Source organism: Lycium barbarum, chromosome 2 (assembly GCF_019175385.1).
Source record: "Lycium barbarum isolate Lr01 chromosome 2, ASM1917538v2, whole genome shotgun sequence".
NCBI lineage: Eukaryota > Viridiplantae > Streptophyta > Magnoliopsida > Solanales > Solanaceae > Lycium > Lycium barbarum.
In genome coordinates this window covers 84,506,051-84,524,745 of record NC_083338.1, presented here as the reverse complement: position 1 = coordinate 84,524,745, position 18,695 = coordinate 84,506,051, and the positions used below count along the sequence as shown (strand labels likewise).

Genomic DNA, 18,695 nt, shown 5'->3' with positions numbered 1-18,695 from the left:
TATATATCACTCCCATCAATTTAATCAGAAGTTGAAACAATAGAAGAAAGTAGCTCATGAGAGTTTCTGCAAGTCTAGACGGGTGTCAATGGTACAGTTTGGGCGGTTATTTTATAAAATTTATACCATATCAATTTTTCGGGTATTTGATTGTGTAGAACCAAAATTAGACTTTTCGAAACCGTCCCATAAAGAACATCCTGTTATAGTCACTAGAAAAGTTAAAGACACGATATCATGCATACTTCTAAAGGACTTTGGCAAAAACTCTCTAGATATTTTTACTATTTAAAGGGTGATGAATCAAGAAAACCATGAAAGACGACAAGAATAAAGATTGATCCCACTATTTTATGATAGTGTAAAACAATGTTAAGAAAAGACAAAAAGTATAATTTAGATGGCACGAGGGGGCAAAAATCAATCAAGATGGGACTCAAGAACGGAGTCTACTAAGATTAAGTATCCAATAAGATAAATTTAAAATCATAAGACAATAAAGTATCTAATACTTTGTAGCTTTCTATCGAAGTATTGTTGGAGCTTACAAGCTAGTTACTACTCCAGATGCTAGAACTAATTTAATTTACTCGAGATGCTAGAACTAATTAAATTTCAATAGGAGTAGTATAATAAGTTTTAGCCTTGGAACTTTAGGTGTTAATTATGTTGTCGGCTTGTAGCCGTTTTAATCATCCTGAACCCAAGGCGAAAATTTTCTTCTTTTATTATAGTTAAATTTAATATATAGAATATATTTTACACACATAAAATTATTCGGTACGGTTCGGTATTTTTTTGATTTATTTTTATAAAATTAAAAACCAACCTAATTATTCAGTACAGTTATAAATTCATATAAAAGCCGTCGGTTTTATTAAAAAAATCTAAAAATCGGTTCGGTCGGTTAAGCCGGTTTTTTGAATACACCATTGACACCCCTCTGTCTAGCCAACATGTTTCCTTATTAAAAAAAAAAAAAATTATAGTTGTGGTATCCGGGCCATCTTGCACACACCTTAACTAATTCCAGGAGCTACCACCCACCTCCCACCAACACGGGTACTGGGTAACTCTGTCCGCCAAGGCTTTCACTAGATGAAAATCACCTAGTATTTTTGCCTCCACTGAGATTCGTACATACCTGAGACCTCATGGTTTTCAACCGACTTCATTGACTACTAGGCCCACACCCTTGGTGCTGCATGTTACCCAATAATTATTATTCCCTACATTTTAAAAAGAATGCTGGGGTTCGGATACATTTCGAACTTCCAAATTTTCGGTCTCAATTTGAACATTAGTTTCTTAATCTTTTTAAGATAAAATGTACTTAATTAGCAACTGCATAGAAAGTCATATCAATTATAGTTTTTATAACTAAAATTATTTTTAAAATATATGACAAGTTAGGAGTCAAGGAAAATGTTGTTAAGACTCCTCAAGTAGTAATAGTGTTATATAAAACGGAACACAGGGTGTATTAAAAGGGGAACAAAAAAGGTGAAGTCCAGCACGACACATAAATGAAGAGGATGCTTATTATAACAAGAAAAATCTGATTCCTGGAGCAACTTGGATAACAAAAGCACAGACACTTACCTCTATTAGAGGAGCATCAGGAGATCCATTGTCAGCAGATGAAGATAGCAATTCCATCCTCATAACATCATAAATGTACAAGAGATAGTGTGTATCTTCTCTAGCATATCTACATTATATGTGTGCACTTGAGTAAATAAGCGCAAGAATCCACAATAAATTTAAAAAACTTGTATACTTATGGGTAATTTTTTTTTTTTTTTTTTGAGACTGGTAACATGAGTATAATTATGGGTAATAATAAAGAACAATAAGTATAGAAGCAAAATCACCATAAAATTGTAGGAAAAGTTCCATTCTAGTAACACCAACACATAATCATTCAGTCCTGATTGACTTGAGTAGAAAATGATAGTCACAGATTCGGAATGATTGAAGTCTTCTATCTGTATCGTCCAACATAGCCAGAAATTTTAAATTATAGTCGAAATGGCATTGAGCCGCCCACCAGGGCCACCACCACCACACCAAGCAAACATGATAGACTCAGCAAAAATCAGTTATTGCCCTCATATTTATACTATGAAATAAGCAAATGGATCATTAGGCTATAGGCATGAAATATTTCATTCAACAACTTGCATTCATGTTGAGAACAGTCTCAGCTCACTATCACAGATGACAATTCAATACTCATTTCTAGTTATGTTCAAATTGCGTTTGAGAATTTTTAATCTAATGAAGAGCTATTCCAATAAAGGATTGTTTGGATGAAAACCAGCAGCAATTAAGAAAGAGAAAAAGCTGCATTAAGGAATGCAAGAGATAAACACTAAAGAATGATTTAGACAGTTGACAATCTCATGAAAAGGATCTATTGCTCTACATCAGTGAGAACCCAATGATACCCTTTTTTGGCACAGCCTGTGTGCTCCATTGTTATACAACCTTACCATTCTCCAAGATGAAAAAAAAAAAAAGGAGAATCCAACAATACCCCACCCCTCATCCTCCCCCAAAGTGAAGACAACTATTGGTCTAGGCTACGTTGCTCGGACTCTTCAAAAATGGCACTGGTTGCACTTCGGATCCTCCAAAATTAGTGTATTGTTGGAGGATCCGACACGGGTGTGGCAACAATTTTGAAGAGTCTGGACAAAGTAGGGTCTAGGTATTCCTAGAAGAGCCTCGCACTACCCAAACAGAATATCTTCAAAGAACTTCAAGAATCGTGCTTAATAATTAACAAGAAGCTTCCTCACAATCCATAGTAATGTAGTGTACGAAAAGAAAATTCAAACTGCTGTCACTAAAGCTTCTTAAAGCAAAGCAAACAGTAAGAATTTGAAAATGTCTCACCAAGCGGCTTTGATGAACAGGTGACACTATTCTTATTAGGTGCAGACCACTAATGGTTGTTTGTCTTTCTCTTGAATCTCTACAAGAAAAAGACCACCGAAAGCCTCTAAGCAATTCCAAATGGAAGAAGATGAGAGAAAGCTTCAGAGGCTTATGCAAGACAAGGGAAGAAAATAATAATCTACCGAAATATGTCATACTTCCAGAGTCCAAAATTTGGTATTAGAGGAAGAAGCAATGATGTAAAGAGATCAATGAATCAGTAATCTGGACGATCATCTGAATCTCCATCATCAAGTCCCTAAGAACATGCAGAGAAAAAAGTGCACTAGAACTTGAGGTCTTTTTTTTTTTTTTTAAACAATGCAATAGAACTTGAGGTCTTAAATATGCCATGATATTCTTATGGCTGTAAGAGTATGTCATTAAGGTAAAATGGAAATTTGAAGGTTAATGATTTACAAAATATAGAGAGGTGTCCAGTTCGACAGCATAGACTCTCTCTTCTCAAGCATGGGTGACAATAGAATTTATTTTAATGCAGGGTTTAAATCCTTTGACATTACTAGATGGTCTTCTGGAAACTCTGACTGGTATGAATGGGTAGAAAGAAGTAGAAAGATGATGAGGAGGACATCCATAAGCAGCAAAATCATGGAGTGGATCGTTTTCACTTTGAAAGAAGCCTCAAGAGATCAGAAGAAGGTGGTGAGGAGATGGAAAACTTCTGAACGAGAAGCAGAACAATTTTGCACCAGGAAACACAACGAGCATGGGAGAAATATGAGCATTGAACAATTTTGCACCAGGAAACACAACGAGCATATGAGATATATGAGCATTCTATCTTTAAATGGAAGTGGTAGATCAGTCCTAATTATTCCAGAGCCTGTATTGAATAGCCTGTATTGAATGCTGGATGGGTTGACTTAGCATTTAAGATTGAAAGATTCATTAAATGCCATTCAAAGCAGGAACAAGCAGCCCCTCCTAGAATTACTGAAACCAATTACCCTTTCTCAAAGATAGTACAAGAGAGTAAAAGGCAATCGAGAAATCTCCGTACAGCAGAGGTTAAAAGCAAGAAGGGAAGCGTTGAAATATCAGAATCATCTGGAAATCAGGAAAATGGGCTCTTGAAGAGATGTTTAGTTGGATGTTGCGGAGAAGAGTCAAAGGAAAAATCAACCCTAGCAGATATAAGGAGATGGTCTTCATCCAACTGGGAAAAGGCTATCGGGATAAACATCTATTGAGTTATACAATGACATGTTTCTATTTGAATTCCCAAATAGACATATGGCTGAACAAACTCTCCAAGGGCAATGGAGGTGGAAGAACATCAGTTTTCACCTCGAATTGGAGCCCAATATCAGGAAGTGTCTCAAACTCCATTGACGTGAAGGAGACATGGATCAGAGCAGTGGGCATTCCACTGCACTTGGGGTCACAGAAAATTTTTCAAGAAATAGGTGAAATCTGTAGGGGATGGGTGGCTACAGAGGAGGAGACAGAACTCAAGAATCCTATGAAATGGGCAAGAATCTTGGTGTCCAATGATGGTAGATTTATACCAAGGGAGGTGTCGATTAATCGTAATGGAATCACGTATTACTTTCCAATCTGGGTGGAAAGTAAAACGAGATTTGAAATCATGTCGGAAAGGGAAGGAAGAATCACCGGAGATGATGCTGTGAAAACCCAGGCAAAGTTATTGCACGTTGGGTAAATGGAGATGTACTCTGCAAAGAAGTACAAGAATCCCATCCTTCTAGGGATTCCAGTGATACGCATCACGTGGGTTTGTCATCAACAGCTGTTGACTTCACTTCATAAGAATCACGTGATGGGCACGTGAACAACTTAAATGAAACATCAGGATTGGGCCGGGATTGTGAGCCCACATCTGAGAAACCTTTGAAAGTGATAAATGGGCCTGATTTTGCTGGACAAGTTATTTTTAATGACTTACGATGTGAATATTATTTGTCCCCAACACCGTACAACAGCAATTGGCTCTGCATGTCCATGGATGAGCTCTCAAAACAAAAAGATAAACATGCATGCACACAAGCTGCAAAGGAAGCGAACACTTCCACAGAGGTTGTGATGAACTTGTCTGGGGAGGTGATTGGGGAAACTTCAAAAGTGGTGGAAAAAGCTGATTGGCAGATGGTGGCTGGGGAAAGTGGTAGAAAGAAGGTGGTAGAGGACTTGTCTGAGATAGCAGATCCGAACCCGTTCAATGCTATTGAAAATTGGGAAGTTGAGGAGGCAGAGCCTAATTCAACAAAATTTTTGGGGTAGATTTCCAGGGGCATGAAGAAGAGGCTATGGAACTATTATTACAAATCGACAGCAGCAGACAAGCTAAAAAAAGGGCACAGGATTCTGAATGCAAAAAAAAAAAAAAAAAAAAAGATCTAAGGGTGCACAAGAGCTGAAAGGTCTTGTTTCCTTTGATGTTAAATGCAAGAGCAATGGGAATAGGTACAAGGGGAGAAGTATCATCCCTATTTCTTAATGCAGTTCAAACTAGTAACATGGAATGTTAGAGGACTGAACAACAGGGACAAAAGGAGACTGGTGAGCAGTTTAGTTCAGGGGCGGAGCCAGGATTTTCAGCAAGGGTGTTCATATTTTAGGACAGGGGATGTGTGAGGGGAAAAAAAAACAACGCATGAAAAACACAATGCCTCTAATGCAAAAAAAAAAAAAAAAAAATTGTGCCACAGCTGGGATTCGAACTCGCGTCCTGAGCAAGAGTTTGCACACCCTTAGCCGCTGGACTATCCTTTGTTTCTATATCAAGGTTGTTCATTACTAGTATATATCCACAAAGTTCTATATTTAACATAGGCATCCGACAATTTTTTCCGACGAAGGGTGTTCATATGAACACCCTTGAGTAGCTGTGGCTCCGCCACTGGTTTAGTTTTTGACTGGAGAGCAGATATCATCTGCTTTCAGGAAACTAAAATTGAGGGTGATTTCACAGAACTGGTGAAACAAATCTGTGTTTGAAATAGGTGCTTATACTCTTGACTTGTAAGTTTGAAGCACAATTACAGAACTTTCATGTCATATCACAGGAGTGTATGCTCCAAAGTCTTATATTGAAAGGAGGTTGGTGTGGGAAGAATTAGGTTCTGTGAGGGGTTTAATGGAAGGGCCATGGGCTGTTTGTGGAGATTATAATGTCACTAGGTTTATCTCAGAGAAGAAAAACTGTACTCAAAGAACCAGGGGGATGAAGGAATTTTCTGATTTCATTGAAGACATGAACCTAATTGACCTACAACTTGAGGATGCTACTTATACTTGGTTCAAAGGTGACAATCTAGAGATAGCTTCTAGAATTGACAGGATATTAATCTCAAAAGAGTTTGATGATAGTTTCAACAATCTGAAACAGATTCCTCTTCAAAGACTGGTTTCAGACCATATTCCAGTTGCTTTATACGGTGGTTCATGGAATAGGAGTAAAAGTTATTTTAAATTTGCAAACTGGTGGCTAGGTTCAGAGGGTTTTGTGGATAGAGTTAGGGACTAGTGGAATTCTTTTAGCTTTACAGGCAAACCAGACTACATACTTGCTTGTAAACTAAAAGCACTAAAGTCTAAACTCAAGACTTGGAGCAGAAGTGAGAATGGAAACGTGGGTTCTAAAAGAATAAGTTTGCTAGGACAGATGGCTGAAATGGATGCAGTGTTGGAAGAAAGAGTTCTAACAGAAGAGGAATCAATCAAGAAGACAACTTTACTTATGGTCAAGAATGAAGAAATATCTTGGAGACAGAAATCAAGAGGGGGACAAGAACACTATGTTCTTTCACAAAATGGCAAATGCTCACAAAAGATATAACAATATTGACCAGCTTGTGATTCAGGGAGAAACAATTGAGTAGCCAGCTAGAATTGAAGAAGAGATAATTGATTATTATCAAAAGCTGTATACTGAGACCACACAATGGAGGGCCAGCCTGTAAATTCACAAATTGCCCTACTATATCAGAGGAGGAAAAGGAGTCATTACAAGGTAGATTTGAATAAAATGAAGTATTGAGATGTCTAAAATTGTGTGCAGTTGAAAAAGCCCCAGGCCCTGATGGATTCACCATGGGTTTCTTCATCAAATGTTTGGGAAGTGGTCAAGCATGACATAATGAACACTTTTCACAACTTCCATGAGCAAGGAGTTTTGAGAAAAGTTCTAATGCAACTTTCATAGCCCTCATTCCTAAGAACAAAGGTGCCAAGGAACTAAGGGATTTCAGGCCTATCAGTTTGATAGGTAGTATTCCAAAGTGTTGACTGAGAGAATGAAAGGTGTCATTGCAAAACTAGTGGACTCCCAGCAGATGGCTTTCATTAAGGGTAGACAAATTATGGATGTTGTACTTGTAGCTAATGAAGTAGTAGATTCCAGATTTAACCAGAAGAAACCTGGAACCTTTGCAAGTTAGATATTGAAAAAGCATATGATCATGTAAACTAGAGGTTACTTACTCCAGGTTTTGGAGATGATTGGTTTTGGACAGAAATGGATTCAATGGATCAAATTTTGCATATCAACTGTTAGTTTCTCAGTTCTGATTAATGGTTCCCCAACAGGTTTTTTTAAAGCACAAAGAGGTCTCAGGCAAGGTGACCCTTTGTCACCTTTCCTATTTTTTATTGCAATGGAAGGTCTAAACAATATGATCAAGACAGCCAAGGTGAATGGATGGATCAATGGTTTTGAGGTGGCTAGAGCTGGTAATGAAAGTTTGGAGGTGACACACCTCCAATATGCAGATGACACACTCATCTTTTGTGATGCTGAAGAGGAGCAACTAAGGTTTTTAAGGATGATACTAGTCCTATTTGAAGGAATCTCTGGGCTGCACATTAATTGGAGGAAGAGCTTCTTGTATCCTATTAATGAAGTCCCAAACATGAAATTGTTGGCTGCAAATCTAGGTGGTGAAGTTGGTACTTTGCCAACTATCTATCTGGGAATGCCTCTGGGAGCTAAATCTAATTCAACAGAAATTTAGAACAATGTGATTGAAAAATGTGAGAAGAAACTAGCCAGATGGAAGAGCCAATACTTGTCTTTGAGGGGTTGAGTGACACTCATCAACTCAGTCCTTGATGCCCTTCCAACATACATGATGTCTCTGTTCCCAATTCCAGCAGGGATTATCAAGAGGTTGGATAGCATCAGGAGGAAATTCTTGTGGCAAGGGAACAAAGAAAAATAAGGATTTCACTTTGTGAAGTGGAAAGTAGTGATTACTGGCAAGAAGAGTGGGGGACTGGGAATAAAAAATATGAAAATGCAGAGCAAAGCACTCAGAATGAAGTGGCTATGGAAGTATGCCAATGAAAATCAACTATTATGGAGGAAAGTTATTAATGCAAAATATGAGGAGGAAGATAGCTGGACGACAAAGGAGATTACCACACCATATGGGGTTAGTCTTTGGAGATTCACAAGAGCCTTATGGAATGAAGTTAAGTGCAATTCCAAGATCAGAGTAGTTGATGGGGTCAAAACCAGATTCTGGAAGGATAATTAGCTTGAGGCTGGTAATCTCGAAACACTATTTCTAGATATATACAATATTGTCTTAGATCATCAAAGGACTGTTGCTGATTTGTGGACACCTCAAGGATGGAACTTCACTTTCAGAAGGCAAATCAATGATTGGGAGATACAAAGAGTGGCTGATTTTTTTAACATACTGGAACAGCTTAAGGGACTTCAGATAGGAGAGGATGTTTTCTGGTGGCTGGGAAATAACAAAGGAGTGCTCAAAGTTAGTTCAGCTTATAGGATGATGAATCAATCAATTCAACAGATTATCAATTGGCCCTGGAAACACATTTGGAGACCCAAAATTCCACATAAAGTCTGCTGCTTTGTGTGGCTTTTAGCTAAAGAAGCAGCTCTTACACAGGATAATTTGATGAAAAGGGGGATAATTTTATGCTCTAGATGTTTCCTTTGTGGAGAAACAACAGAGACAGTTAACCATCTGTTCCTACACTGTAAGTTTACACAACAGCTTTGGAGAATATTTTTAAATCTCAAAGGTATAGCCTAGACCATGCCTGGCAAGGTTTCAGAGGCTCTAAAGAGTTGGGAAGAGGCAGGATTACAGGCAAAGCACAGAAACAGACGGAGAATTGTCCCTGCCTGCTATGGTGGGCAATATGGAAGGAGAGAAACTCCAGATGTTTTGAGAGTATAGAGAATGGAGTGCAGAAGGTCAAGTTGAATTGTATTTTATTGCTTTGTTTTTGGTGTAACCAGGCTTACTCAGATGATACTGTTTCCGTTATTGATGTATTAGATTCAATATAGGATTAGAATAGTAGAGTCTTGGAGTACTTTTATAGATATGGTTTCAGTACAACCTATGTACTGTTTTGCTCATATGGAATACAGTACAGTTACCAGTTTCAAAAAAAAAAAAAAAAGGAACATGCAGATCTTAGCTGGAAACATATCCAACAACAACATACCTAATGAAATCCCACAATGTGGGTCTGGGGAGGGTAAAGTGTACGCAGACCTTACCCCTATCTCGAAAGATAGGGAGGCTGTTTCCGAAAAACCCTCAATAGCATACCCAGTGAAATTCCACAATGTGGGTCTGGGGAGGGTAAAATGTACGCAGACCTTACTCCTATCTAGGAAGATAGGGAGGTTGATTCCGAAAAACCCTAGGCTCAAGAGAAAACACGACGAGAAAAGGTCAGATAAGCACAAGCAGTTCAAAGCAAACTGACTATATATACATATATATATAAGAGAGAGAGAGAGAGAGAGAGTGTATATATATGTATGTATGTATGTATGTATATGTGTTTTTGGATAGGTAAAGCATTCATCATAACAAGAAGTGGGCGTAAGGAGGCATAGTCTGTAAGGAAACAGAGAATTAGACAGACCATACCTCATCATCTCTACAAGAAGTGGGCGTAATCTCCAATCTGCATTCTGATATCTGCAAAAAATAAGGTAACCAGAAGCATTATTTCTTTTCGGCATCCCATTATCCATTATTTGATATCTCAGAAAGAAATCCACTTATTTGTTATAGAAGGCAGGGGTGAGGAGATTCGTTTTCTTTGTTCATCTGACAATTGGAGAATGATATCCATATGATTTGAAAAGTAGGAAGAAGTTGTAATTACAGGTGGACCATACTCTTTGTTTGCTGTAACTCCACAAAAATGTTGTAGCAGGTACTCCAGACTGTTTCTTTCCAGTTTCAAAACCCTTGAGGCCTAAGGATTTACAAAATATTACCCAAAAATTAATTAAGGATCCATAAGAACTCTTATCTCATTGTTAAAACAGACGCAGGACAAGAGCATAAAGCAGAACTTTGAATGTGCTTATGCTATCTACAAGTGCTAAACGAACCAAGGAGAAAAAATGAGAGGGAGGTACAACATAAACCCTAAATTTTCACAAATACAAATGAATAGCAGAACCTTTTCCTATCTCTATTGAGCAACCAATCATGCTAATAATACCCCATCATTTTGCTGCTAATTATCAGTGCTTTTATTCAAATTTCATATCTTGGTTTCATACTCCTTATGAGTAGAAAATTACTTCTTTAGTCTTTCTGCGCACAGGCCATCACATTCTCTATTTCTAAAGGCAGATACTTAACACTATATTAATCAATAAAGCCTATCCAGCAAATATAATATAGAAAAAAAAATATGTAGCAGTGTACAAGTTTAATACCCTTGTAAAAAAATGGATGTTGGACCTAACTCAACCCCAGAAGCTAGCTTATGAGGGGAGGCTTGCCCAAGTCCACATAAGGAGACCAACACCCATCTCGTTAACCACCTATGTGGGACTTTTTCACCTTCAACACCCCACCTCACGCCCAGGGCTGGACATCTGGAGCATGGGCAATTTTAATATGGGGGCCCCAGCATCGGGTGAGATGGGTTCTGATCTAATACCATGTAAAGAAATGGATCTTGAGTCTAACTCGACCCCAAAAGCTAGCTTATGAGGGAAGGATTGCCCAACTCCACCGATGTGGGACTTTTTCACTCTTCAACAACCCTCATGGACCCAATGAAAAAATACCCTCATGGACCCAATGAAAAAAATACCCTCATGGATATGCTAACGTGTATTTATTCAGTCCCCATCAACGAACGAAGAATTCCATAAAACAATAACAAACACAACAAAATTGATGCCTGCATGCTTCACAGCAGATGCGCGGACCATCTCCCACCACCTGATCCCCCTTCTCAGGACCACGCCCCAAAAAACACCTGAAATTGTTAGCCTAAATATTTTTACATAAAACAGATCAAACTTAAATCTGTTACCATTCCGTCTGTATGAATTTATGAAAGGGGAATCTTCAATACGCACAAGTATGACTACTTCTCATTAAAAATCGACTATGACTATTTCTCATTAAAAATCGACATCGACATTACTTAAAACACCTATCTGTTTCTCTATTTATAGAAGCAACACATAGTAAAATGCAACCTCCTGCATCTTTTTGGCTGTTACTGATTCTACGGATTTGCATCAAGCTGATTATGCCAACAAGGAGCAAAGTGAATGTTGTGCGAAATAAAAAGAATAAAAGGCTGCTACCATCCAACATTCATAGCTGGCTCTCATGTGCGTTTTATCCGTGCATAGCAGTGAAACTCCTACCCCAGAAAACAAACTTTTCGTAATTTCATAATCACAAGAAACCCAGAAAAGAGAAGGATAGCCAAAATAATAGTAACACACACATACATATTTATATATATGTATAAAATTCAAATCTATCTCTAGATCAAGGCCCAGAAAAGGTTAAGGTAAGAACCTGGCCAGTGTCGAACAAATTGCAGACATATATGCCAAAGTCACGTTGAAGCCACACAATATCTCGATCAGCACCATGCATCACCTAGTAAGTAAAGTGCTTTCAGGATAAATCTTTGACAAATACAGAAATGGCATATGATTCAGAAAATTACCTTTTTCTTCCTGTGGTCCTTAAAAATATCTCTCAGATGTGGGCCAATGTGAACGCGAAGCTTCAGAGTGTCAACAACAAAATCTTCAGTTCTAGTGGATATTTGCATCAAGCATGTCAATCCTTGAAACGATCTATATTGATTATGCTCCAAATCAACCTACACAAAGACAGAACATAGAACTAACATCAAGCCTTGGGAACATGTATTATTGGTTCAGACACAAAGTAACAAAGGCTGAACTAATCATTCTTGCTTCAAGTTAAAGTTTTCCTTCTTCTCTATCTGTGTGTAGGAAGTGTAAGGTAAGAAGTGCATACAGCAAACACATAACAGCACTTCCAAGAATGAAATACTTAAGCCCAGATTACCACAACAGCTCTTCCAAGAAACCGTATCTACAAAGGACTTGATGCAATGCATGAGAAGACGACAGAAATCATTGAGAGTAGTTAGAGTTGCGAAAAAGATTGTCACGGATCAGGAAAAAAATCGATTTGTTTGCGTGGTCATGTTTTATTCATTGCCTTATAGCAAGGAAAATCATATGGAACCATCATGGAGGTTCAATCCTTTTACAAAATATAGAAGAAACACCCAATACCCAATAAAATTTCACACGTCTTTTTTTCTCCATTTCTCATAATTATAGCATGTTCCATGTATTCCAGCTTTAGGATAGTTTTGAAATATTCGTACAAATCCTGCACTTTGCAGAAAATTCTCAAAGATAGCAGGGATTGTTTCTTTTGCAGAATCAAATTATAAGATGCACACAGCAGCACACCTACAATGATTTTACAACATTCTCATATAGGTTACAATACAATGGGATCCCATTCATGAACTATTGAACCATATTTAGACTTTTAATATTGTTTCTTATTTATAAAGTAATAATTTTAATTTAACATGAATGTGGGCACATAACAAAAGCACCCGTATACAAGGAGAATACCAAAAGGTAGAAAACCTACATAAAGATATGGTTCTCTATGATCGGCACCCAATCTTCTATACATACATGAACCCTATGGGTAATGTCGAAAGTTCATCTCAACATTTTCAAAAGTCCTCACATTTCTCTCTCCGAGCAACCCACATAATAGCTAATGGAGCTATATTCCATGCCTTTCGTCTTCTCTTCCAGCTTCTGCAATTCCTTCTGCAATTCCAACTGAACATTAATTCTTTCACAATGCCTGGTATAACCCAAGATAATCCAAACCAACATAGCATCACCCACCATAACCTCGATGCTATCGGAAAATGGAGAAGAAGGTGATCAACGTCTTCAACTGCGTCCTTACACATAAGCACCAATTAATGTACGTAACTTTCCTCTTCCACAGTATTTTGCCCACCAATATCACCCCTCTAGTTGCTAGCCAACTAAAGAAACACTCCTTCCTCAGCACCTTTGGAATCCAAAACCGATCTGTGTGGAAATACGACCTCCTCTCTAACCAGTAGCTTCTCATATAAAGACTTACCAGAAAATACTCCCTTGTTCCCCACCCTTCATCTCCATACATCGTGATTAACATATGTTGTTCTTTGTTCATGAAGCAATTCAACTAGATCTTGGAATTCTATCACTTCCCAATCTTGAAAATTCCTCTTAAACCTCAATGCCAAAACATTTCTCCATCTTGTATCATCCTAACTCGTTGGACTGTCATCTCCTTTTGGCATGAAAATCTATAAATATCTGGAAATGTGAGTCTCACGATATTGTCCCGGCACCATTTGTGCCCCCAAAAGCTTACTCGCATCCCATCCCCTATCCTAAAGACACAAACCACTAAGCTACTCCCGTCCTTTCATAATGTTCATAATGTTTCTCCACAGACAACATCCATAAGGCACAGTTATATTTTTAGTCCTCCAAGCCCCTTCCAAGACCCCATATTTTTCTACTATCACCTCCCCCAAAAGCAGGCTCCTCCATTCCAAATCTTCATATAAACCATTTTCATAGTAGGGCCTTATTGAAACCCTCAAATCTTTAATTCCAAGCCCACCCCAAACGTTAAAAGTCGTAATAGTACCGATCTCACCAAGTGAAACTTCCTAGTACCATCTGTCGAAGCCCATATGAAATTTCTTTGAAGTCTTTCCACTTTTTCTATGACACAACCCAGAGACTAAAACATGGCATAAAGTAAGTAGGTATGCTCGATAATATGCTCTTAATAAAAACTTCCTTCCCTCCCTTGGGCAAATATTGCTTCTGCCAACCTCCAAGCCTTTTCTCAATCCTCTGTAGTACCAAATTCCATGTTGCTTGGTCATTATAAGATGCACCTAGTGGTAATCCAAGGTAGGTGGTAGGAAGAGCCGTAACCTTGCAATTAGAACTTGCGCCAGAATCTCAATAGTTGCAACATCACCAACTAGTATGATCTCGCATTTTCTGAGGTTGAATTTGAGGCCTGATACCACTTGAAACCATGTTAACACATGTAACAAGCATTCCAGCCGAGTCAGATCATCACAAAAGATCAAAGTATCATCCGCAAACAATAAATGTGTTACCCTCACAGTACCACAACCCCCAACTTCAGCTTTGGAAACCCCTCAAATATATGTAGGTCACCGCCCTACCCATCATCATGATCAATGCCTCCATAACTAGTGTGAACAACATAGGAGATATCGGGTCTCCATGTCTCAGACCTCTCGAACTAACAAAGAATCGTCATGGATTGCCATTCACAAGTACTGAATACTTCACCACAGAAAGGCAATATTTGCTCCACTTTCCCCGTCTATCATCAAAAGCCCATTTTCATCATTATGAAATCAAGAACTCCCAATTCACACGAGCATAAGCCTCCTCAAGACCCAAGTTGCATAAAACACCTCGTACACTTTGCTTTTTTAAGCCTTCTCATTTTATTAGCCACTAATGTTGCACCAGAATCTGTCTACCTTCCACAAAAGCATTTTGCAAAGTAAACACGGTCTCGTCCGAACCTTCTTTAGTATTGTCTTTTGATGTTTTTATAAATATTCAGATAATCTTGTAAATTCTTGTATGACATCAGATTTGAATCCTTTATGATTCTGAGATATGTATTCTGACGTTTCTCTTATACCTATGATTATGAATACTTTTCTCAAAATATTTTGGTCAACTTGGGCAATATAAGAATTATGTATGATATAGTCTAAGGACCCCACCAGTTGAAATAACAATATTGAGAACCACAGTCAAATCCTAGCAAAGGTTACACTAAGTTAATTCTTCTCATTTGCCTAAACCTGGGTGGACAGAATGATACTCTACTGATGGGAAGTAGCATATACTAGGTGGACCTTCAAGGTGCACGCAAATTGGCCCCACCACTACTATTATTAGAGAAATATTCAGAAAACCCTCAGACTTGTTTGTTTGTATCCGCTAATTATAAAATGTTTTTCCTCCGAGGGCTACATAGTTTCTTACCAACTTTGTAACAATAAACTGCTTCAGTCTATCCTGCTTATAAACAAATCTAACAAATATCACATGACCGACTTCCCAAGTACCTTTTTACTAAAGTTATCAACTTGATAGAAACTTATCTAAAACGTATTGCAATATCCAATTATGCATACATATCTTTTCCAGGTTATTTAAAACTTCTTTCAACAGCAAAGTTTTTACAAACTTTTTCTCACAAAATCCATGCCAACAAAATCGTCAAAGTTAGCATCCATTTAAGAAATAATGGATGACAAAGCAGCATGCTCCAACTGATCTCAATTTTAAGATTCATATTCTGGAACATTCGTCTTCTTCCTCTCTGACAACATCAGAACTTCTGTTTTTTTCTCCATTTCAAACAGCAAGTCAAGCTACGTATATAGGTAGACGCATCAGTGGCTTTGTACAAAATTGTTAATAGAAATTTGCAAGGTAATGAGCTTTGAAATAATACAGAAACAACATCTCATCCAGAAGTAGCTTTTGAGAGACTTCGATCTTCAAACTGCAGATTATGCATTCGGAATACAACTTTTTGTCATCTCTGGAAAATTATTTAGCTCATTACTACAATCTAATATTCACAAGCATACCATGTCTCAGAATTGCTAGTATAAATAATGCAAAGTTAGGCAAACAACATGAATTTCTTAAGGAGATCAAATCTTCATATCCCATCCTCAAAAACCTACACAACTATGAAACTATAGTCAGAAGCATACCGCAAACTCATCCACAGCACGCAACTTGGTTGCTAACTGCTTCAGATCTTTGACCTCTTCCACAAGCTTGAATGGAGTAATCTCTAATGGAGGAGGTTTGGCAGGCTCAATGATGCCAGCACTCTCAACAAAATCTGAGGGAGTGAACTTCTCCTGCATTGCATAGCTAGAGAAATTAGAAAGCAAATCCTTTTTTATTAATTTTATTATGAATTTATTTATTTGAAATTATATCAACAACTTAAGAAGTTGGATACAGACTTTGTTTAGACTTTGTAGTAGGAGAACCCATTGGTAAAAAATAGACATGTATTAGGACACCGATATTGCAGCACATAACGCGAAGTCATGTCATCGAATAGCTTCAACTTACCATCAAAAGCATGGGCTGATATTTAGACGTCCACTCTAGTTTATCAAAACTAAACAAAAACCTCCTTTAGTTTGGCAACTATATAAGAACTCCATTCTAGCTTAATATTTCCTTACACAAACCTTCCTTCTTGTTATAAAGAACAATGCTATCATCCAAAAGTTAAAAAGTTGTTCCAATTTGCTCTTAATATTATTGTAGGAAAATTAAATACCAAAAAATGTGATAATTTTTATTAGTTTAGCATCATACAAGAGTTAATAGCTAATCTAATTCAAGAAATAATAAGTTCAGTTTAATAGTTATTTGGTTAGGATGTATGTGTGTGTGTGTGTATGTCACTTACTTTTGTCTTTGAAGAGGGGATGTTCTCAAACTAGAACAAGGTCCATGAAGTATTAAACTAGAGATGTCTTAAGCTTAACCACATAGAAAAAGAAGTACAGGAAGGAGTAGATGAACTAAGAAAAACATACAATGTCCATATTTCCTATGTACGAAATAAACCTCACAAAGATTTCCCAGCCTAGTTTTCATGATAAATTGAAGAACTAACCAGAGGATGCACAAATCTGGAACCATCGTCACTTCTCTGCAACCAAACATGCTCAAATGGCTGGTTTGTATTGTTAACAATTATTTTATACACGTCTTGCGGCCTGGGGATGGTGGGTATATGAAACGGAACCTTTGGCTTCCCTTTGGTAGCCACTTTCACCCCCTCCGCCTTCCCTTCAGTCTTGTCCACACTTGCATTGTCTACTTTCCTATTCTTCTTCCGACAAACCACTTGAAACCCCCCGCCTTCAAAATCCTCCTCCTCCATCTTCACTCCACTCTCCTCTTCTTTCTTTCTCAACAGCCTAAACTCATCCAATGACGACGCCAGTTTCTCCAAAACGTCGTCATTTATGTTCATCAGCCATTCTCCGCTCTCCTCCTCATCTAGATCCTCCAGATACGATATGGAATTTCCCCATAATTCCGACAATGCCCCTACTTTCTCCAGTATTTCCTTGGATTTCTTGTCTATTTCTGATATGGGTGTTCTGAATTCGCTGAAATTGTTGTAGAAATGGAAGTCTCTATCGCTGGGTATTCCTCTTGAAGAACCAGAGAGTTTTGCAACCGTAGATGGCAAAGGCCCACTTGTGACTTTGCGTAACGTATCCTCGGCGTTTTTGGATATACCTTCAGATGAAGCCATTTCCATCAATTGCCTTCTACAGATTTATAAAGCAGTGAGCTATGTTCCTTCTCAAGTTATAGGATTCACCATTGATGACAAAGAGGAGTTTTTTGGCTTTAGGGTTTTAGCGTGCGTGGGTTCCGTATGTTCACACGGTGGCTGGACCCCTAAAAACTAGAGTTAAAAAAGGGCAAATTACATAAATATACAATTTATTCACTTACATTGCAAAAAAAAAAAAAACTCAAAATTTACATTACAAAACTTTAATCTAAAATATTTTTATACATTATTATACATTCATGTACCAAAGATAGGTACATTATGTATATAGATTTTTGAAAGTGTATAATGTGTAGGCATATATACTTAAAAATATAATTATATAGTATTATACACGAAAATACACATGTATACATAATTATATAATATTTTATAAGTAGGTATAAAACATAGATCTGGACTGATTACATTATGTATATGGGTGTATAAACACGTATAATAGTGTATAAGAGGTGTGTATACACCCATATACGATATTATACACTATTATACACCCATTACCTCTGCACCTACCGGTTTCTCCACCTCCGGTGACTTTCCCACCGTCGACGCTGTTAACACCTAATTTTTGACCTTCCGTAATTTATTTTAATTACTCAGAGTCCTAAGAAAATAAATAAAATGAGTTGTGCACCTTAGGGTTCAAACAATTTTTATAAATTGTACAGACCAATATTTTTTCTCCTTTAAATTGATGAAAGGTTTTTCATGACATCACAAATTTATTTAGAAATTAATAGTTACTTTTATGACATTTTATGAGATGCTTGTTAGATTTAATCAAAGAAAAAAGGCATTTTTTTTTAAATTATAATCACTATCTAATTGTTAAATTGTCAAAAATCAAAATTAGCAAATGCTTTATTTCCTTTAATCCATGGAGTTTGACTAATTTAAATAATTAATCATTTCACTCTTTAATGTTATGCATAATTAATTAAGGTCACCAATGCAATTTAA

General features: G+C 37.4%; 1 protein-coding gene across 3 annotated transcripts in view; it reads right to left on the bottom strand.

Moving 5' to 3' along the window:
* LOC132626589 (protein RRP6-like 2) overlaps positions 1-17,846 on the bottom strand; it is a 21,809-nt gene extending 3,963 nt beyond the window's left edge. For 2 of the 3 annotated variants that reach the window (XM_060341507.1, XM_060341509.1), the window contains exons 1-7: positions 17,040-17,846; positions 16,111-16,263; positions 11,917-12,075; positions 11,763-11,846; positions 10,103-10,182; positions 9,849-9,899; positions 1,603-1,711 (exon numbers count right to left, since the gene is read on the bottom strand). In XM_060341507.1, the coding sequence (XP_060197490.1) occupies positions 1,603-1,711; positions 9,849-9,899; positions 10,103-10,182; positions 11,763-11,846; positions 11,917-12,075; positions 16,111-16,263; positions 17,040-17,696 (1,293 nt within the window). In that variant the 5' untranslated portion in view covers positions 17,697-17,846. The remainder of the gene's footprint in view (positions 1-1,602; positions 1,712-9,848; positions 9,900-10,102; positions 10,183-11,762; positions 11,847-11,916; positions 12,076-16,110; positions 16,264-17,039) is intronic. The other variant, XM_060341508.1, reaches the window with a different exon arrangement.
* Between the last annotated feature and the right edge of the window lie 849 nt (positions 17,847-18,695).